The sequence below is a fragment of the Sarcophilus harrisii genome, chromosome 2, assembly GCF_902635505.1.
Source record: "Sarcophilus harrisii chromosome 2, mSarHar1.11, whole genome shotgun sequence".
In the NCBI taxonomy this organism is placed as follows: Eukaryota; Metazoa; Chordata; class Mammalia; order Dasyuromorphia; family Dasyuridae; genus Sarcophilus; species Sarcophilus harrisii.
Genome location: NC_045427.1, coordinates 554,363,977 through 554,384,320, shown reverse-complemented (window position 1 = coordinate 554,384,320; position 20,344 = coordinate 554,363,977). Strand labels below are relative to the sequence as shown.

Here is a 20,344-nt window from a genome sequence, read left to right as displayed (position 1 = left end):
AAATGATGAGTAGGCTGATTTAGAAAAGCCTAGACTTACATGAACTGATACTGAATTAAGTGAGCAGAACCAAGAGAATATTGTATACAGTAATAACAAGATTATGTGGTGATCAACTTTTATGGACTTGACTCTTTTCAACATATGATTCAAGACAATTCCAATAGACTTGTAATGGAAAGTATTATCTGCATCCAGAAAGAGAATTATGGAAACTGAATATGGATGAAAGCATAATATTTTCATCTTTTTTGTCATTGTTTGCTTGCTTCTTTTCTTTTTTTTCCCCTCACTTTTAATCTGATTTTTCTTGTATAGCATGACAAACATGGAAATATGTTTAAAAGAATTGCATATTTTTAACCTGTATGGGATTGCTTGCTGTCTTGGGGATGGGGGGGAGGTAACAGGAAGGGAGAAAAATTTGGAATACAAAATTTGTAAAGGTAAATGTTGAAAACTATCTTTGTATGTGGAAAAATAAAATACTATAATAAAAATATTTTCAAAAAGAAAAGAGAAAACCAAAACAAACAGAATAATTATTATACAGCTAATTAATGGCAGGTCTGGAACTGGAATACTGATCCAGTATTACTTCTCATAAACCACCTGAAGTGGAAAAGCACCCCAAAATGGGACCGTGAGAAACATAATCTTGAATCTTTGTAGTTAGAAGTTTATTACTAGTTCTTCACTCCCTAATACAGATGGTATTTTTAACAGTATTTTTAACAACCCAGATGTACTGTCCTGAGAGTCCTGAGACCTTGACAACCTGATAAGAAATGCTGCTTGCTGCTGCCTGAGAATGACCCCCTTAGAGTGATAACTTTTTTTGCCTCCTGTTTAGAATAAAAATTCCTTTATTATGACAAATGTATCAAGAAACATTTTGATATTTCTCTCTTCTTTCTATAAATATATGGCCCTGAGGCCACTCATTACTGACCCCTCCAGTCTTGGTGTTGGGGTTCAGTCGTTAGCTGGCAATAAACACTCTTGAAACTTCATTATTTTGACTGCCCTGTTTTTCTCTCGCCTGGGTACTTCACACCCAGTTCATCCATTAAGAGGAGAAAGGCAAGTTCTTACAGTTGGGGGTGTATGAACCTTCTCTCCCTTTTTTTCTTTTTTCTTGATTCCAATGTATTCTAAAATAGAGAACTTTCTAAGCAAGTCTGTCTTCTTATGGACGATCAGCTTAGGGATATGTTCTCCAGTCTTCCCCTTTCCCATATGGGCACCTACCTCATCCTAAATTCTTTGTTCTCCTTAGCCTCATTTTTCATTTCTTCCACTTTCCTTTTTTAAAAGCCTTGCAATGGAGAGAGAAAAATCTTTTGTGAGTTATAGATGGTATTTGATTGGAGGATATAGGGCATTGCTTTTGTATCAATTTGTTTTGTTTCAGCTCCCCAAAATATGAACTGGTCTTTGTCATTTGCTATTAGTAGACATTATAAGAAATGCCTGTAATCTCTTTGTTACCTGCAGACATTTCTTTTGTCTGCACTATACTTTTGTCCACTCTACAGTTTCTGAAATTTAGATTATCAACCAGTAAATTGAAGCGAAAAAGATCTCAATACTTTTCCTTTAAGCACAAATTGTAGGAAGACATTTCATTTTTTTACTATAAGGACACTAGAACTTTGATAAAAGTAAGTGTTGGGGGCTTTTGGAGCATAAAAGGGATAGATTCTGAGAAGACATAGAAAACATAAAAGGAGCATTTTAATTTTTAATGCTAGAATTTTGCTAGTGAAACCACAATGCTTGAGGCCATTCAAGATAACACTGCTGAAACTGATTCATCTCCTCAAACCTATGCAGCCCAAGGATTTACCCTTGTCATTGAAAGTAACTATTTTTAGAAGGTGGTCATTCCCTCCTTAAATTTATAATTGAAAAGTAGAGGTCCTGCAAGTAGCCTCCACTTCTGCAAGGAAGTTAGTACTTTTCAGTCATGTTTTTCCACTACATATTTTTCCTTCCTGAAATGAAAGCCCAAGAGCTTCACCAGTAAACTTAGGATAATGACATTGGGAAGAGCTAGAGAAATTGAGGTATAAGGAGAACCCATCTCTAAAAAATCTCAAGAAACCACCTAGAACTTCCAGGTCTCTAAGGAAGACTCTTAGATTTTTCCTTCAGTAGAGACAACATCTTATCTCCAATGCCTGGGTTCTTTCAGTTTGTTTGAAAGGAATAGTGAATTTGAATTTTAGTTTTATTTTTGCCAAGTGTACTTTGTGCACTCTGGGCAAATTGCTTCTGTCTTAGTTTCCTCATCTGTAAAATGTCTGCTTCGTGGGAATGTTATAAGGATTTCACAAAATAATGGAAGTGCAAGCAGCACAAAGTACAAAGTGAATTGTTTCAGGAGGTTAAGTGGGATTGATTTCCTTTCCAGAGTACTTTTGGTGAGTTATCTCTGCTCTCCATCTCTGAGTTTACTGAAATAGGAAACTCCTGCTGAGGCATATTAATGCTTTCTATTTCTAGTCTTAGAAAGTGGTCTAGAATGTTGAAAAATTATCACTTATCTTATGTCACACAGTTAGATGTTTGGAAGAAGTAAGGGCTCAAATTGGGTCTTGATCACCTGAAGTTAGTTCTTCATTAATTATGCCATGCTGCCTCTTACAAGGACAAAATTTAATAATTGAGTACAAACTAATAACTCATATCCTATTAGTGGACTCCAGTGTCACTGGAGATAGAGAGTAGTTGGCCATAGACTAACTGATATTTTTCTTTTTCTTTGAAAATTATATTATATTTTAAAATTGATGTTAAATTGTTTAATGATAATAATTAAATGAAATTTGAAGTAGATTTAATAGTCAAAATGGATTAAAATTTAGCTAAGGACACAAATATAATTTTATATTATTTTTCAATTTTTAAAATCATTTACATATATTTTTCAATTACATATAAAAGCATTTTTTTTAACATTGATTTTTACAATTTTAAGTTTCAAATTCTCACCCTCCCTTCCTCTACTTTTTTTCCCCTCATTGAAAAGGCAAGCAACGTGCTGTATATTATATCTGCACAGTCATGCAAAACTTATTTTTCTATATGATCCTAAGTTTGCTGTTGAAATAAAACATAGTTTAAAAACCCTCACAAATATAAAATTTAAAAAGTATCCTTTCAGTCTGCATGCAGATTCCATCAGATTTTTCCCTGGAAGTAGATAGAATTTGTCATCATAAGTCCTTCAGAATTGTCTTGGATCATTGGATCATGTTGCTGACATTTGCTGACAAATGCTAGGACATTTACAGGTGATCTTCAAGTTCTCCTTATTCTATTCATTTTATTTTATATCAGTTCATGTAAATCTTCACAGGTTTTTCTGAGAGCATCCTGCTTGTCATTTCTTATAATAGTATTTTGTCACAAATCATTTATAACAACTTCAGCCATTTCCCACTTGATGAGCATCCACCACTTTTCAATTCATTCTACCACAAAAAGAGTGATTATAAATATTTATGAACATATAGGTCCTTTTCTTATTTTTAAAAATCTCTTTGGAATATAGACCTTTAAGTGATATGCATAGTTTTTTATAATTTTGGGCCTAGTTCCAAATTGTTCTCCAGAATTATTGTATAAGTTGACAATTCTGTCAAGAGTGAATAGATGTCCCAATTTTTCCATATCCCATCCAACATTTGTCATTTTTCTTTTCTGTCATATTTGCCAATCTAATAGATGTGAAATAATACTTGAAATGTTTTAATTTGAATTTCTCTAATCAATTGTGATTTATTGCATTTCTTCATCTAACTAAATTAGCTGTGATTTCTTCTTCTGAAAACTACCTGGTTTTTTTTTTTTGACAAATATAGTTTTATGATGATAACAGCTTGTAGAAAAATATACAGTAAATGTTCATGTCTGTGTCTCAGAGCAATGGAACAAAAAATTTTAAAAATATATTTATAGAGATAAGCCTATCATAAGCATTTCATAATTAAAATATATGGGATTGACAAATACAGACAAGTCCCAGTCATGAAGATCAAGATGGTCAGCAGAGTTTGTGGGTTGAGAGCCCACATTGCATAATCTTTTTAAGATTTCTGGAAACTTGAACCATAGCTAGTTGGATAATTTTTACTTTTTTAAAACGTAAATGTAACAAGATATTGTTTAATTTTGCATGTTTTGAACAAAATTTGGAATTCATGGAATACAATTACTATTTTCCATGCATTTTGAATTCCAAAACTTAGAAACTACTACTGGTATGTAATTGTAGAGTTAATAATTAATAATAGCAAAAAGGGGAAGGGAAAATTAAAGTATAGGCAACCAAAGAAAACTTTTTAGTAGAAAATACAAACAAGATGGAGGATTAATCAAGCAAAGAAATAAAGGAATGGAGGGATAACAGAAGTGCTGAAAATGTATTAAAAATACACACACACACATATATATATATACACATACATATATAGATATGTGTATATATGTATGTTTATATGTATCCGTGTGTGTATGTATATATGTGTGTGTGTGTATACACACACATATTTTTTATTTTAAAAACACCTAGAGAGAAAAATGGAATAGGGAGGATTTAGACTGTGCTAGGTAAAGATTGCTGTTTCATGATAGGAGAAATTATGGTAAACCATATGGTATATCTGAGCTAGAAAAGGGGTATCATATCTCCTTCATTTTATACATGAAGAAACTGAGCTCCAGAAAATATTTACTTATTTTTTCATAGTCACACAACTACTCAGTAGTAGAACCAGCAAGAGAATCCTCCACTTCTGACTCCCAGTACGTAGAGAACTAATGTCATTCTGTGGTTTCTTGAAGGACTGGAAATGCTAGCATTCTCTTAAACATTTGAAACAAAACTCATGTGAGTAGGGTGTAATAAGCTTTTCCCACATGATTGTGAGTAGATTTTGAATACATCCTCTTGTCAAACTGGCAACTTTGATACCTTTGCCTAACTTGATTTTTATAAATGGGAGATTTTTTTTTTTCTAACATTTTATGATTTAATCAGGAATCAACACACATTTATTAAGCATTTAATATGTGCCATGTGCTAAGTGCTATAATACAAATACAAGTAAAAAGTCATTCCACAATCAACAAATGGTCAAGGGACATGAACCTCAGATGATGAAATCAAAGCCATCACATGAAAAAAATGCTCCAAATCACTATTGATTAGAGAAATGCGAACTAAAACAACTCTGAGGTGTCACTCCACACCTCTCAGCTTGGCCAAGATGACAGGAAAAGATAATAATAAATGTTGGATGGGATGTGGGAAAACCAGGACACCAATGCACTACTGGTGGAGCCGTGAACTGATCCACCCTCAAGTGGGAGATTTCAGAAGGAGATGGGGGCAAAAAGGATCTTGAGTAGGGAGGAAAAGAATTTAAATGGAAAGATTAAAATATTGGGCTAAGATTAAAATATTGGGCTAAAAAAGAGAAGCACTTAGTATTAGGGATACAATTGAGAAATGCTTTTCCTGAGGAAACAGAGTTAGCTACCACTGTGTAATTCTAATCTGTTGTTTTTTTCATTATCTTCTTTACCTCTAAATCTGCAAACCTTCCCAACTTTAATCCTAACTCTAATCCTAAATACCTTTACATCTGATTTACAGATCATTAGTAACATTCTCCTCCTCCCTCCCCCCCAGTATACTTGCTTGTGGCTAAGTGACATCAGGAGGACAGAAGGATTAAGACGCTAGGGCTAGCAGATATTACTTTGGAAAGTTGCAAAATTAGTGCATTGTTATTTGCATAAAATCTTTGAATTGGAAGAGAGATTAGCAGAGTGGAAATGAGTATCTTTTACAGAATTCCTAATAAATGGTTATCCTACCCTTACTTAAAAATTCCTCATGATGAGAAATTCATCATGTAGTCAGGCTTATTATTTAACTCATTGCTTAATTGTCCCATTTTGAGATTGTTATAGTTAAAAAGTTCTTACCCAGAAACCAAGCCTCCATGACAACATAATATTTTCACTTTTTGGTTGTTGTTTGCTTGCATTTTGTTTTCTTTCTCATTTTTTTTTTTTGATCTGATATTTCTTGTGCAGCACCGTAATTGTGGGAAAAATGTATAGAAGAATTGCACATGTTTAACTTATATTGAATTACTCGCCTTCTTGGGTGGGCGGAGGGAAGGGAGAGAAAAATTTGGAACACAGGGTTTTGCAAGGGTGAATGTTGAAAATTATCTGAGCATATATTTTGAAAGTAAAAAACTTTAATAAAAAAAAAAAACCAAACCTCCCTCAATGTACTAATACACACTGTTATTCCTAGTTTTACCTTCAAAATAAATTTGAAACAAATCCATTTCCTCTTAAACATAACAAGCATTTAAATATTCGAAAACAATTTTAGTGTTCTTCGTAAGTGTTATCTTTTCAGTCTTGTCATTTCCAGTTTTTTCACTTGTTGATAGTATGATAAGATGGCAAGTACATTCATCTTAGTATTGATAAATTGGGTGATCTATAGTATCCCAGTCAGTACATTAAATGTATTGACTCTTGAAAATGGAGAGAATTTGGAATGTTTAAATTCTGTTGCTTTTATTTTCTTGTATGATAAAAAATGTCATCTATGAGTTGTAGGGATCATATGGATGAATGTCCCACAAATCTCTTTAGTTGGTCATGTAATTCTTCATATTTTCCCTTCCCTATTTGAGGATAGGTTAATATTTTTTTTCCTGCCACTGCTTAGACATTAAATATCTATAGAGAGATTTTATAGAATGCATCTCCTTTAGTGAATTTGTAAGCATTTGTAAGCTGGAATGCCTTTTCATGCATAGCAGTTATGTCCATGAGGTTTATAAATTAGAGAAACCTCCTGTGAAAATATCCTCTAATTTGAAAAACAGGCATTTTGTTGGGTTTACATTAAATTAAATTCACAAATCATAAGTTAACTTGAATATCTCTTTATGCAATAACCAGGAATTATAAGGTACTCTTAACCAGACCAATATTTGGATTGAAGTAAGGATGAAGTACGGAAGTAAGATGTGCCTGAATAATGCTGATTATTTGATGGATTTCCTTTATAAATCATTGTCTGTTGCTAGTCTGATCATTTTTTGTTCTTGTATACCATAAGGTTCCATGAGATAATTCTCCTCCTCTGTTGCAGATAGAGCAAGTTAGCCAGTTGGCAGTATTTGTAGAAGCCATGCTAGACTATCACAGACAGTCTGTTGAAATTTTGCTGGAGCTACACAGGAAATTACAGCACCGGTAAGAGTGAGCCACTCGTTAAAAATCTAAAGTTTCAGATGTGCAACTTTTTCTTTTTTGGTGTTTTGTTATTGTGGGAAATTTATATTTTCATATGTGGGGATCCCCTCCTACCAAATCAGATAATGACTTCCCCGGTCCTCTTGCTTATTGTCTATGCTTTACTATAAACCCTTTTGGGGAGAATCTGTCCCCTGTACCAGGGCCCATCCACTTGCTCCTTCTCTGCCTTGAGGAGCATACCAATTATGCCCTTTGTTGGCTGTCATCTTCCTGATTATATAGTCACCTCACTGATGTCATTTATTCTTCTTGAATATGTGCTCTATGGTAGTAGGCTAATTAACCCACCATTCATCTTTTCATTGCCTTTTGATTTGTTTGTAATATTTATTCTTTCTTAAATATTATTCTGTGTTTCATTAGTTCTAAGCATATGGTCATTACCAAGATGTGATAATTATGATGATGCTAATGATAACACTCAATCAATAAATATTTATTAAGTATTTATATATTAGGAACTGGAGATAACCATAAAAATGGAACAATCCTTACTAGTTCATGTTCTAATAAACTCTAACCTGAATATAGTCGAATATGTGCTTTCATATATATCATCTTATTTAATATCCTCATACTGGTTCTGAATTTTATTTAGTTAGCTGTCTTGGTTGAATGGACTGAGAAATGTACCTGTGGCTATCAGGAAAGGGATCTTAAGCATCCACCTTAGCTCTTTTTTTCTTTTACTTTTACAATGAAAGATGTTTCATTACCTAAGTGTTTGACCAAAAAAAAAAAAAGAGAGAGAGAAAGATTGCTTACTCTCTCTGCTCTGGATTTGAAGTACTTTGATTCTGTTCTTAACATGATTGCTAATTTGCAACTTCTAACTTCTTGAAGATTTAGTTGCTAAATGTAAAGAATGGGGAATACCTTCTCTTTCCTTCTCTGGAGAATGGTAAGAAGACTGAGATAAGATAAACTAGAAAGATATGCCTGACTTTACCAGTACATTAATAATAAGTGTTTATTAAGATAACTCTAGGCCCTTTCCAGACTTTGAAGTTCCACCAGAATTATCCAAAATTAAATTATTGTTTTCTGTAGCATTAAATACATTTTGATTCTTTGAAAATTTGTGATCCATGTGTAATATTTGTACTAATTCTCAATTAAATCAAATCTTAATTAATTGCAGCTCTTTATTGTTGGACTGTGTTGGATAAGAGGAATCTACTGATAAGTCTGTTAATAAGAATTTATTAAATACTATTTCCTAAAATCCTTCATAGACACAGTGTGTATATTATATATATATATGCATACACATACAAAAATGGTTGTGTGTGTTTATATACATATATGCACACAGTGGAAGGAACTCTTCAAAAGATTATTAAGAATAAACTTGTGGGAATTTTCATTTAAAACTCAACACAGTAAAAATATTGATATTTTTAATTTCTTACTAATTTAGAAGGTACATTCTTTGTTTCTGTTAACTTTTAGTAGTTCTGCCTATGTTTAGGAGACACTCATTTTTAAAGATCCAGTGTGGCATAAATGAATTCATATAAACAATAGAAAGAGCAAGCTTCAGAATTTAATTTATATGAGCCCAGTTATCATTGGACATTATGAGATGCATTTTTGGGGTTTTTCAGAATAAATTTGCCCAATTTTTCCTGCTTTCAAATTAAATCTATGATTAATGTCTGAATAGAATTAATATTCTAAGGTCTTAAGTTTTCAATGATTATATATTTTGTATATCTTAAAAATATGTTTTACAGAATACGCATATCATCTATTTTCTCTAATTATACTTACAATCCAAGTACTCCAATCAGTACTTCTAAAGCTGGCAGACATGAAAATTTTCCCCATTCTTCAATAAAAAAAGGTAAGAATGTAAGACTTATCATTTGATTAAATCCAGAGAATAAATTGCATAATTGTTTTGCTTTATCCTTTTAGTTTTAATAAGATGGCTAAATCTTTCCCATGTCAAAGGAAATTATTTACAGATTTCTTCACATTAATATTGCTTGTTTGAATGTTATTAAATATTTATTATTAGTGATTATTATATATTATACTGTATTTTTATTCTATATACACTATATGTACTACATATATATATATATATATATATATATATATATATATATATACATGTACAAACACATACATATGTACATTGTTATATACTTTAACAAATAAATAACTGGAAGTATTAATTTAACTTTTAGTGCTTTTCAGCCTTTTGATGCCTTTTTCTGCAAGGCAACTGGGGTTAAGGGATTTGCCCAGAGTCACACAACTAGTATATGTTAAATGTTTGAGGCTGGATTTGAACTCATATCCTCCTTACTTCAGATCCATTGCTTCATCTAGCTGCTCCTAGCCTTTAGCTTTTAAAATTGGGCATTGTTTAAAAAAGGATATTGTTTAAATTTGACTCTAGACTATCATAGTAGTGCTTAATTGAGTGCTCAGAAGACAGATTTCAAAACCTAGGAAAAGCTATTCCTGATTCACTTTTCTTCTAAGGTTCAGTCTTATCTCTGTAGAAGGCAAAGGGGTAGGAGTGTTGTTAACTCATTACAGCAGTTATCTCAAAATACGTTATGTTGCAGAACAGCGAATTATCTGAATTCTTTATCTTGGCCCACTTTAGCCTTTTCATTTTCAGGGTCAGGGCTACCAGTATTTCAGAGGACAGATATGTAGGGAAAATATGGAGATGCCAGGGAAAAGAGAACTAGAAGAAGGAGGAAAAAGATTTTGAAAACTTTATAGACCTTAAGAAATAAGGTCTTCTTTATTGCATCCATAATCTTTGCTACTAAAGAGACAGACTGGTGGGTTTCTTGAATTGAAGAGTTCTGAGCTGCAGTGGGCCAAGGTAGTTGGATTTCTATACAAAGTCAACCACCATTTTGATGTGAGCTTCCAAGGGTAGAAGATCAGAAATGGAGTAGGTCCAAGAATCCATGTCAGTCTATCCTTGGTAAGATCTGGAGACTTTGTCTTCTCCTCCTTATTCTCTCTATCCCTCATCAAACATAAAAAAGGAAGACATAAAGACATTTAAATAATAAAGACACTCTGGATCAGTAAAAAAAAAAAAAAAACTCTATACAGAAATGGTTAGGAAATAGTGCTCTATAATTCTGCACTTAATGTCAAATTAGGGGACAACTTAGGAGAATATGCCATCTGACCTATGAATCTGGCCAGGACATAGAGTTCTGTGAGCTTCATTGTAAGTACAACATGCATGCAAGCACATGCACACAGATGGTGCACATGGAATGAAGTGGAACTTGGTGTCTCATCATTTACTGATTTTTCCTATTCATCTCATTAAAAAACAAAGCTGTTTTCCAGGAAACTGTTAAAGGAAGTTTAGTCTAATGTGTTGTAATCTATATATATCAAGGGGCCTCCCTCAGGTAGTTGGAAATGAGATTTTTTTCAGAGAACATTAGATTGCTGAGTTGCGGGGAAGCCCTGTTTTGCTTTACAGCCCTAGGCAGAAAAAATATTGCACTGGAAGTGGGCTGTCAAATATTTCTTCATAGAGACCACAATCGACATTGTTTTTACTCACTGTGTAAAGGATTATTTTTCAGGAGGGTATGGGGCCAACCACTAGAATCATCTTCTGCTATCTTCTGCCCTTCTTTTATGTATCTTAGTTTGTCCTATGGCTTTAATACATTGCCTCCTGAATTGTCCTTGGCAGTGACAACCATTTAAAACCCAGGACATTTCACATCCATCTCTATTGGTCATGGTTGGAATGTGTGAGGTTGAAGGGGGCCTGTACTGTTTGTTTCTTAGGAACAGTTTCAGATGAAAATGACATTTTATAGTCCGTTTTAATGGGAAATTACTTTCCATTAGCATTCTGAATGATTTCCACAGAATGTTTATAAAGCAAAGAAAAAATGTCAAGCATTTCACTAACAATTCAAAGTGAAGCTGATGGGACCCTGCCAGAAATGGACTCCAAGAACATTTTCCTCATCATTTCTTCTTTCTAAGGAAGGAAAAGAATGTGGTCAATTAGGCAGTATGAATCCATCATTATAGTGAGATGGGACCATTGATAATATGAGTAAGCAGGTCTGAAATGAAGCCTCTATGTTGGTTAGATTATGAAAATGAACAGAGCATGACAAAAAGATGGAGAAATCACATCTTGTAATGATGGATTGCAGGCAAAAGACCAGGTTAAGGCTTGGCTAGGAAAAATAACCTACTGTCCAAGCTCTGAGAGCGTACAGTCATGTTTGCCTCATCAGCATTCAGGAGTGTTTCTGTGCCAAACTTGAAGAGAAAAGGGGGAGGGAATGCTATTAAGGTGTAAAAGCTCTCTTTGCCCTTGCCTGAAAGAGCCCAGAAGCTCTGTGTTGACTTGTCCTTCTACCTAGAACTTTAGAAAAAAAAAAAAAACTTAGCAACTTGTGGAATATACTTTCCTTATTCCATAAATATTTGGATCTTTCCAGCTCTTCAGTATTCACTTCCCAAATTATAAATTTAGAAATTAGTCTTTATGATGTACTGGAAAGAATACCAATAAAATTAGAAAACTTGGGTTCAAGGGCTGAGCCATAGATCAGTGGTGAAATCTTGAGTAAGTCATTTTATTTATCTGAGCCTCAGTTTCATCATTTTTTAAACCTGTCTTTACATTATAGGGTTGTTTTGAAATGATGTGTAGGAAAATTCTTTGAAAACTGTTAAACCCTTTGCAAATATAAAGTATTATTATTGAATATAAGATTAATCATGGTTTTTTGGTTAACACATTCTCAAAGTTTTGAATGGTTGTCAGCATATATCTTAACTGTCTTAACAGATAAAACTAACTAGCTTGGTTAACTAGTATGACTGGTAAACATTTTATATTAAGAGTTAGATAGATATTGCAATGTTCTGAATGGTTTTTGGCTCTTAATTTTTCTGCCATTCTCTTGGGCTCTTAAGTGTGGTGAAGTGAAAGAAACTTAGAATTTGGAATCACAAAGCATGAGTTCAAATCCTGGCTCTACTATTTATTGCATTTGTGAACTCAATTTTTTCATCTCTAAATGAGAGAATTAGACTAGATATGTCCTCTAAATTCTCAGAAGATTTATATGGTAGGAAAAGAACCAATAATCTACAGTGAAGGTTTAGAGGCACTATAAAGAAATCATAATTAGATTGCAAAATAATTATAGAATAAAAGAAATTTTTAAAAGAATAAGTTGCTATAAACTGTTTAAAGAATATTTCAGCTGGAAAAAGTATTTGCCATACATTTACATGGCAGTCTTGTGGTCTGTCTGAAAGCAATATGGTATAGAGAGAGTACAACTCTAGGAGGTGGGGAACTCTGTGTTCTAGTCTTCTCCCTGCCACTACCTAGATGTGTGGCCTCTCTGCTTCAATGCCTCCTCTTAAGTCATCAGTTGGCCTGTATGATATCTGAGGTAATTTTCAACTCTAAAACCAAATGATTATGTATCTGTCACAGTCAGATGCTTTGCAATATTCCTAATTGGTTTTTGGTTCTTAATTTCTCTGCCATTCTCTTCCTTCCTTTTTAAAAAGTGGAATTGCTCAATATTAAGCCATCTAAATGAACTAATTTCTAAAATAATACTTCATGACATATACATTTATATACAAACTATACATATGTGAATATGTATTCATAAAATATATGTTTTTGTATGTTTTTATTAAGTTGATTTATGTGAGAAAAGAGAATTTCTTGAACTGTAGTATTCCTAGTAGCACAGTACTGAGCACAAGTGCAACTCAGTAAATAATTGGTGATATTTAAGATTTCTTATGGACTAGCCCCTTTGTGCAGTAGGGCATTGCCAAAGAGCAATGGCTGAAGTTAAGGACAAAGGGCCTGGCTTTCAATCCCTCCAGTACCATGCAAGATCTCAGTAAATCCTTTGTTTTGTCCTCTGAGGTCCTTTCCAGCTCTTTGTCTATGATCCCATGACGGGATGGTCTCAGAGATCTCTTCTAGCTTTAGAGCTATTACTTTAAAATTGACTTATACTTGTTGTGTTCATTAATTAGAGACTAGTACATGTCCCCTCACACTCCATCACTTTCAGACTTGGGGTTTATCTCCTCCCTGCTCTGAGGTAGTCTTATTTGTGTGAAGACCAAGAATTCAAGATGATGCCAGTCAGATGTTTTCTCTGTCTGGCCCTTTGTGGTGCTCTCACTGTGCTCCCTGTGAAACCTGGGAACTTATCCTGTGCCTGGATACAAAACCTGACTCATCACAGGTCCTACCTTACCATTCACTCTGATACTCAAACCCCATCACCAGGCTGTTCCCGATGCACCCAAGGTACACTCTCATGCCACATCCAGACACACTGGCATATGCCATTCCAGGGCTTAAAGGCCAGTCATTTCCTATGCCACACTTTCATTCTCAGCATTAATCTCTCATCATTCACATTGATAGGAGGCACAATCTCATATTGACCCCATTGGGATGAGCTTCCATGATTTGTGCTAGTCATCTGCTGTGTTCTGTCCTTGGTGAGAGCACACTAATACATCACATTGCACAGACACACTAACAACATACTCCCCATTGTCCCTATCATACAGTTTCATCATTAACTTATTCATACTAACCATGGCACAAGGACTGAGGCTTTAAACTGCTTCTCCTATAGTATGGGAAGAACATCTGTCAGGAGTTTCTCATCCTGAGTTAGAGTATCATTCTTTCTACCTATTTTGGCTCCTTCTAGAAGGATTTACATATTAATAGTTGGTCCAAGACTAAGCTTGTTATAGAATCTTCACATCTGCTCTCTTCTTAGACTAATGTGGCAGCAGGACAGTATGTGGTAACAGAGGAGGCTGGCAAAGTGGGAGGAGAATCATGGCATGCAAGTCTCTGTGGGCAAGAGTTCAAGACCCGGGAGATCAGTTTGGGCCAAGAAAGAGATGGGATAGGTCTAGGCAATGAGTCAGAGTCAGTAAGAGTGGCACGAGTAAGTAAGGGGCAAATGGCATTTGTTCTCTCTCCTGTTTCATATAACTTCCTGGTTATAGGTTATACTATATGTATTGACTATAGGCAGAAACATCTCAGAAGCATCAGAGATCTCAGGGAAATCAGAAGATTTCCCTACAAATCTTTCCCCAGACTTAAGATAATAACAAAGATAGTAAGTGGTATTGGGTCACATCTGCCTGCATTTTTTAATTCCCCCTGACTCAGTAAAGTGGTATTTGTATTTTTAATGACCATTTTTTATTTCTACACAACTCGAGCAGGTCCTTCGATTCACATGGATCGTCCATGCTGTCGTGCTCTCTATGACTTTGTTCCTGAAAATGAAGGAGAACTTGGATTTAAAGAAGGGGACATCATTACATTAACCCATCAAATAGATGAAAACTGGTATGAAGGAATATTTGAAGGGCAAACTGGATTCTTCCCCATTAATTATGTCTCTGTGCTAGTGCCTTTGCCTCATTAGGTTTGTCACTCCAGCTGTGGACCTCAGTTTGTGACTGAAATGAATTCACCCAAGTGTTCTCTCATTGTGGCATTCTGTGAAAGCCCTTGATATATTTGACTGACTAAATGACTTTTGTATGTGTGTTCTCTTTTTAATGAGTTTTGTATTTCATTTGTATAAATATTTTACCTTTTTGGCCACTTGGAAGTGCAGTTTTCATTTTTTGCTTTGTCTCTTCAAAGTCACTGATTAGATGTGTATGGATCTTGTTGTTTGAAAAAATTGTATTCATTGCAGAAACTCTTGACTGGTTTTTGTTGTCTATTAGATGCAGTGACTTTTAAAAACATATAAAGCTAAAAAAAAAAAAATATCAGTGCCTCCATGTTAATTGAGGTCACTGAGTTTTTCAGTCATCACAATGTAACTTATCTGTTAACAATCTAATAAATATTGCTCATTCTATGTAGTCAAAAGTCAGTTTGGTGTCCTCAGTTCTTAAGATGTTTTTGTATAGAATACAGTCTTTAGGTGGTAGCCTATTCTAGCTTCCTGAGGTTGATCCAGCTTAATAAATATTAGAGATAATAATGCCTTTTCTTCATTTATCTAATGCTCTTAAGTGATTTTCCTTTGCAGATCAAAGTGGTTTTGGGAATGCTTGTGGATTTTTTTTTTTTAATCACACTTTACCTATTTCATCCAGCTATTATAATTTTTCTTTATAGTTCACAGACAGTAAGTAGAAAAAGACTTCCAACATGAATCCTTAAGTGGTTAGTGAATAGGCTTGTGTGAGAAGTGCTGGAGTGAAGCAAGTAATTGAGCACAGATGTAGTTTATCAGAGAAAGCTTCATGAGGGGAGGGGACTCTTTAAACATGGATTTGATTGAAAGGCAAGGACATAATATAGGGAGACAAACTCAGTGTCAGAAAGATTGGAGTAAATAAAAAGTAGGGAAGAGTACAAAAGGTTTGTTTTATGAAAATAGAGACTCCAAACTTTGTTTTAAGGGGAGAAAAGAGTTTTAGAGACAATGGAGCTGAAAAAGGGACCTAGTTCATGGAGGTCCAGAGATTTAAGCCAGTGAGTACTTTTATGATGCAAGAAGCTATTAAGGAATCCCTTTCTATTGAGGAAAAACAATATTTCTGATAGAGGTTCTTAACCTGTAATTTTTGAATAAATTTCAGACAATCCAGGACTTTTTTTGGTTAACATTTCTATAATTGTATTTCAGTGATCATTTCTTTTGTAATCTAATATATTTTATGCATTAAAAATTATTCTGAAGAATTCATAGGTTTCACCAGATTGTCAAAGGGGTCAATGAAGCAACAACAAAAAATGTTTAAAAACTGGTTAGCCGATGATTCAATCTATGGGTCAGATAACTTGGAAGTATTGAGAGACTGTAGCAATGCACTACACCTGGAATTAGAAAACCTAAATTTGAGATTTGGCTTTGTCCCTCCTTACCTCTGATCATGGGCAAGTCACTGTCCCTGCTGTACCATTATTTGAGAAATCTAACATCTTTGTGATCCCTTCTACCTCTCTGTTCTATGAATCTTGAGTGTGTACCTGCACTGCCTATTTAACAAGATTGTTGGGAGCATCAAATAAATTAATGTAAATGAAAAAATATCCTGCGAACTCTAAAGACAAACTAAATATAAAAAGCATAAAAGGCAATTACAGATAGAGGTAAACCACAGAGTCAGAAGGATGTGAGAGACTGGTGCAATGATAATTTAATTTATTTTCACAGACAGATGAAGTATGCTTGTACTTTCTCATTTTTGAGAGGGGAAAATATAGGCAAGAGAAAAGCCTAACGAAGAAAAAAAGAATTAGTCTTCTTGGGATGTATCAGACACTTGTTTAGAATTTTATACCTGTTATAATACATGCTGTCTATCTTAGTTAGTGTGCTTGCTACCTGTCTGTTTCCTGTGCCAACTAGTTGCTAGCTAACAATCCAAAAATGTGGGAGAAGAAATACCATTTTTTTCCTTCCAGTGCAGCTTTTGGTTCTTGCATTGCCAGCTGTCGACTTCTTCCCACACCTAGACATTTCCACATTTGCGGGTGGTGTAAGACAGATGGCTACAAGTGTACGTAATGGAAGTCCTAGCAGTAATGCTATGGAATAACAAGGAAATGGACTGCTTTCAACTTCACACTTGCAAAAATGCCTTAATTTCTTTGAAACAAGATGCCCCAAATCAAATCACAGTTCACACTTAAGATACTTGAATCATGAAGGTTTATGTGAATCATCTCAAACCAGGCTGCATCCTCTGGAAGCATAGCAAGACTACAGGCAATCTTCCCATGCTTGAATTTTTAACTTTTCTTCTTGACCTAGTTATATATGCTCTACTGCAAGAAGGAAAAAAATGATAATAAAAGACATGATTGTTGAAAAGATGTGTTGTCAACACAGACAAAATGAGCCCAAATAATGAAATATTTTCAGATACATCTTTAATATAGATGCAGTTTGCATCTGCACCCATTTTGCAACTTTCAGCATCAACACCCATCCACACAGAGAAATCATATAAACATTCTGCTCCATGTTATTTCAGGAACATTGGTCCCAAAAATGGTTAAAAAAAGAATTTGTTTCTTGGTAAATGTAGATGAATTTTCACTAGATAAAAATGAAATTTTTCTTCTACTGTACCTTTATATTGGAGACCTCAAAACAAAGCTTTTCATTTTTAATATGGTATAATGAAAATACTATATCAGGACAACGTGGCCCAGATTTTAGAATCGCTTTGTCACCACCCTAAGCAAGTCAGTGGAGCTCTCTAGGTCTCTTATTCTCCATCTATAAAATAAATGTGTAGGACTAGTTGACATGAGGTCCATGAAATTTAAAAAATATCTTTTGAAATGTGTATTTCAATATAATTGCTTTGTAATCATCTGCACTTTATTTTTTTGCATTTAAAAATACAATTCTAGAGGGGATGGTTTTCTAGGCTTTATCAGATTACAAAGGGGCCCATGACCTCAAGGTGGTCAAGAATCTCTGGACTAAATGGTCTCTCTAGAGTTTCACGCTAAAATTTATATTTATCACCATGAATATTATAAACATTGAATGATTACTACTAATAGGTTTGGCATAGTTTCTTCATGCCAACCTAGTTTGTTATTCCTAGATTTCTTGCTCATGTAACTTATGCTATTTAACATTTTTATAAATAATATGAAAGTGAGATTGAACAGTCCAATATCTACTTTTCCAGATGAATGGCTAAGGTCTCTTGGGTAGTGAAATGTGAAGTTGATGAGGATATACTGCAGGATGATCTCACTGGGTAATGTGAGTAGGCAAAGAGTAGATGAACTTCAGTGTGGATAAATGTAATATGGTGTGGAGAATTTGGAGTTAGATCTGAATCTAAATCCTGCTTCTGATACTATCTTATATGCAGAATATGAGAGCTGAAAGAGACCCGAGTATCCATTTAGTCCATCCTATACCCAGAAGGAATCCCCACTACCCACTTGGGCATACCCAAGCCTCTGCCAGAAGACCTCTAAGGAGAGATAACCCACCTTCTCTTGTGATCATGGTCAGGTCACCAAGTACGAGCCTCAACTCCTTCATTTAAGCAGGAAGTTGGACTAGGTGATCTCTGAAAAGGACTCTTTGCTTGTCAAAATCTTATGATATTATGAGTATGAGGTAATGCATTTTGGGGAAAAATAAACCCCACTTGTAAGAAGATGGGCTCTGGATGATCTTAGGAAACTAAAGAATCTAGGAATTACTGTAGGCTTCTCAAATGGCCTAACATGCAACTTGCCAAAAAAAAAAAAAATCAGATTCTGAACAACATCATAGAAGACAGTGAAAAGACAAGAAAAAAAATTTAAGAACAAAGGCTATTATACATAGCTATTTTATGGCTATGCCCACCACCAAAACTGATCCTATTCCCCTCCTAACCCCACCTATTGTCTCTATACCCTTCCTTTCAATATATTTTATGCATTTAAAACATTTGTCTGAAAAGGGGAAGATAGGATTCTTTGGCAGTCTGATAAAACCTTTCATTTTCCATAATCTGCAAAAAGGTTAAGAACCCAAGGCTAGCAGATGCTCTTCCAAAATGTCATGGCTGAAAAATATATCACTCTCTAGACAATATAGTAGTTTGTGTGGGACTTTTTGGCTTGTTTTTATTTTTTTAACTTGGGCTAGTCGTGAAATGATAGATATACAGACTCTCATCAGAACTGTACTTGGAGTTTTAAGCTCACATCCAGCTAGCATGGCCTTGAAGGCTATGCCACTACCACTCCATTTCGCCTCAGTGAAGAATTGAGGATAAGAATTGAGGGAACATCCCAGGTAGAAAAAACATCACTTCTTTGCCTAGTTTAATTGCTGCAATAAAGTTACTGTAATATATTCAAAGAGAAAGACAAAATACTACCTAACTGATCTCTTAGATGCTAAAATGTCACAGATAAGTCGTTGGATCATTGAGGGATAATTTGGTTTTAAAATTAATGCAATCTCCATTTTTCCCTGAATAATTGGAAATGTTTTCACAAGTTTCACGTACACTTATTTATGTACATGTCTACCACTGTGTAATGTAAATTTCTGGAGAGCAGGCATTATTTCCTTTTTGTCTCTGTACCCCCAACTCTTAGAATAGGGCTTGGAACATAATAGATTTAGAATAAATGCGAAGGATTGATTGGAACAAAGTTTCAGACATCCTAAATTTTCTTCTAAAAGGAAATCTCATTGTATCCCTGTAAAATCTCTGCTTGCCTGTGCTGGCTTCTTTTTGATAAAATATTCAGTGAACAAAATACTACTCTCTTGGTCTTAAAATAGCAAACTTGCTTTTTAAAATAGCAAAGCCAAGTATAGGAACTTAGGCTAACCAGAAATGAAAACCTTTTGCAAAAATAAGTGTTGGTTAATTAAATTTTCTTGTTATTTAATATGAGCTTACTTTAAGAAAAATTTTACCTTTTACTTTCATTGTTCTGAGACAATTTATACATCTTAATAAATTCCAGGGGAATTACAAAGACACTGCAAATCACTTTAGCCCATAAAAAACAGCCAAGTAAAGGAAAATTATATCCAACTAGAATATGTAAGAACAGTAATATTTTAAATTCCAGAGTTTTATTCCAGAAGTAATATTTAACAAATATTTGTATTCTCAGCCAGCCATTCCATGATTTTGAAGTCTAAAGAAGTTTATTTTTATATAGTTATTCACACTATAGGATGGAGTAGAGAACCACTGACCCATCATCTGGATTAGCAATCAGTTTAATTTTATCTCATTTGTGGAAAGTTTTCTAAAATTAGTTATTTGTTGGTTTTCCCTGATCCTCACCTTTTGATATCAACAAGTATAGTCATGTAGTCTTATCTATGTAATAATCAGTCCACTAGTATTTATTAAGTGCCTGTGGGTCTTTGATAACTGTAGGCTCCCTGACTCCCTGTTGGCTCATTTGCATTATGGT

At 34.3% G+C, this 20,344-nt stretch overlaps 1 protein-coding gene across 8 annotated transcripts in view; it reads left to right on the top strand.

The window, feature by feature from the left end:
- The window catches only part of SH3GL3 (SH3 domain containing GRB2 like 3, endophilin A3), a 118,409-nt gene extending 103,113 nt beyond the window's left edge, over window positions 1–15,296 (top strand). For 7 of the 8 annotated variants that reach the window (XM_031955668.1, XM_031955666.1, XM_031955664.1 and 4 more), the window contains 3 exons: window positions 7,196–7,299; window positions 9,099–9,208; window positions 14,626–15,296. In XM_031955668.1, the coding sequence (XP_031811528.1) occupies window positions 7,196–7,299; window positions 9,099–9,208; window positions 14,626–14,834 (423 nt within the window). In that variant the 3' untranslated portion in view covers window positions 14,835–15,296. The remainder of the gene's footprint in view (window positions 1–7,195; window positions 7,300–9,098; window positions 9,209–14,625) is intronic. The other variant, XM_031955663.1, reaches the window with a different exon arrangement.
- The last annotated feature ends 5,048 nt before the right edge of the window (window positions 15,297–20,344 follow it).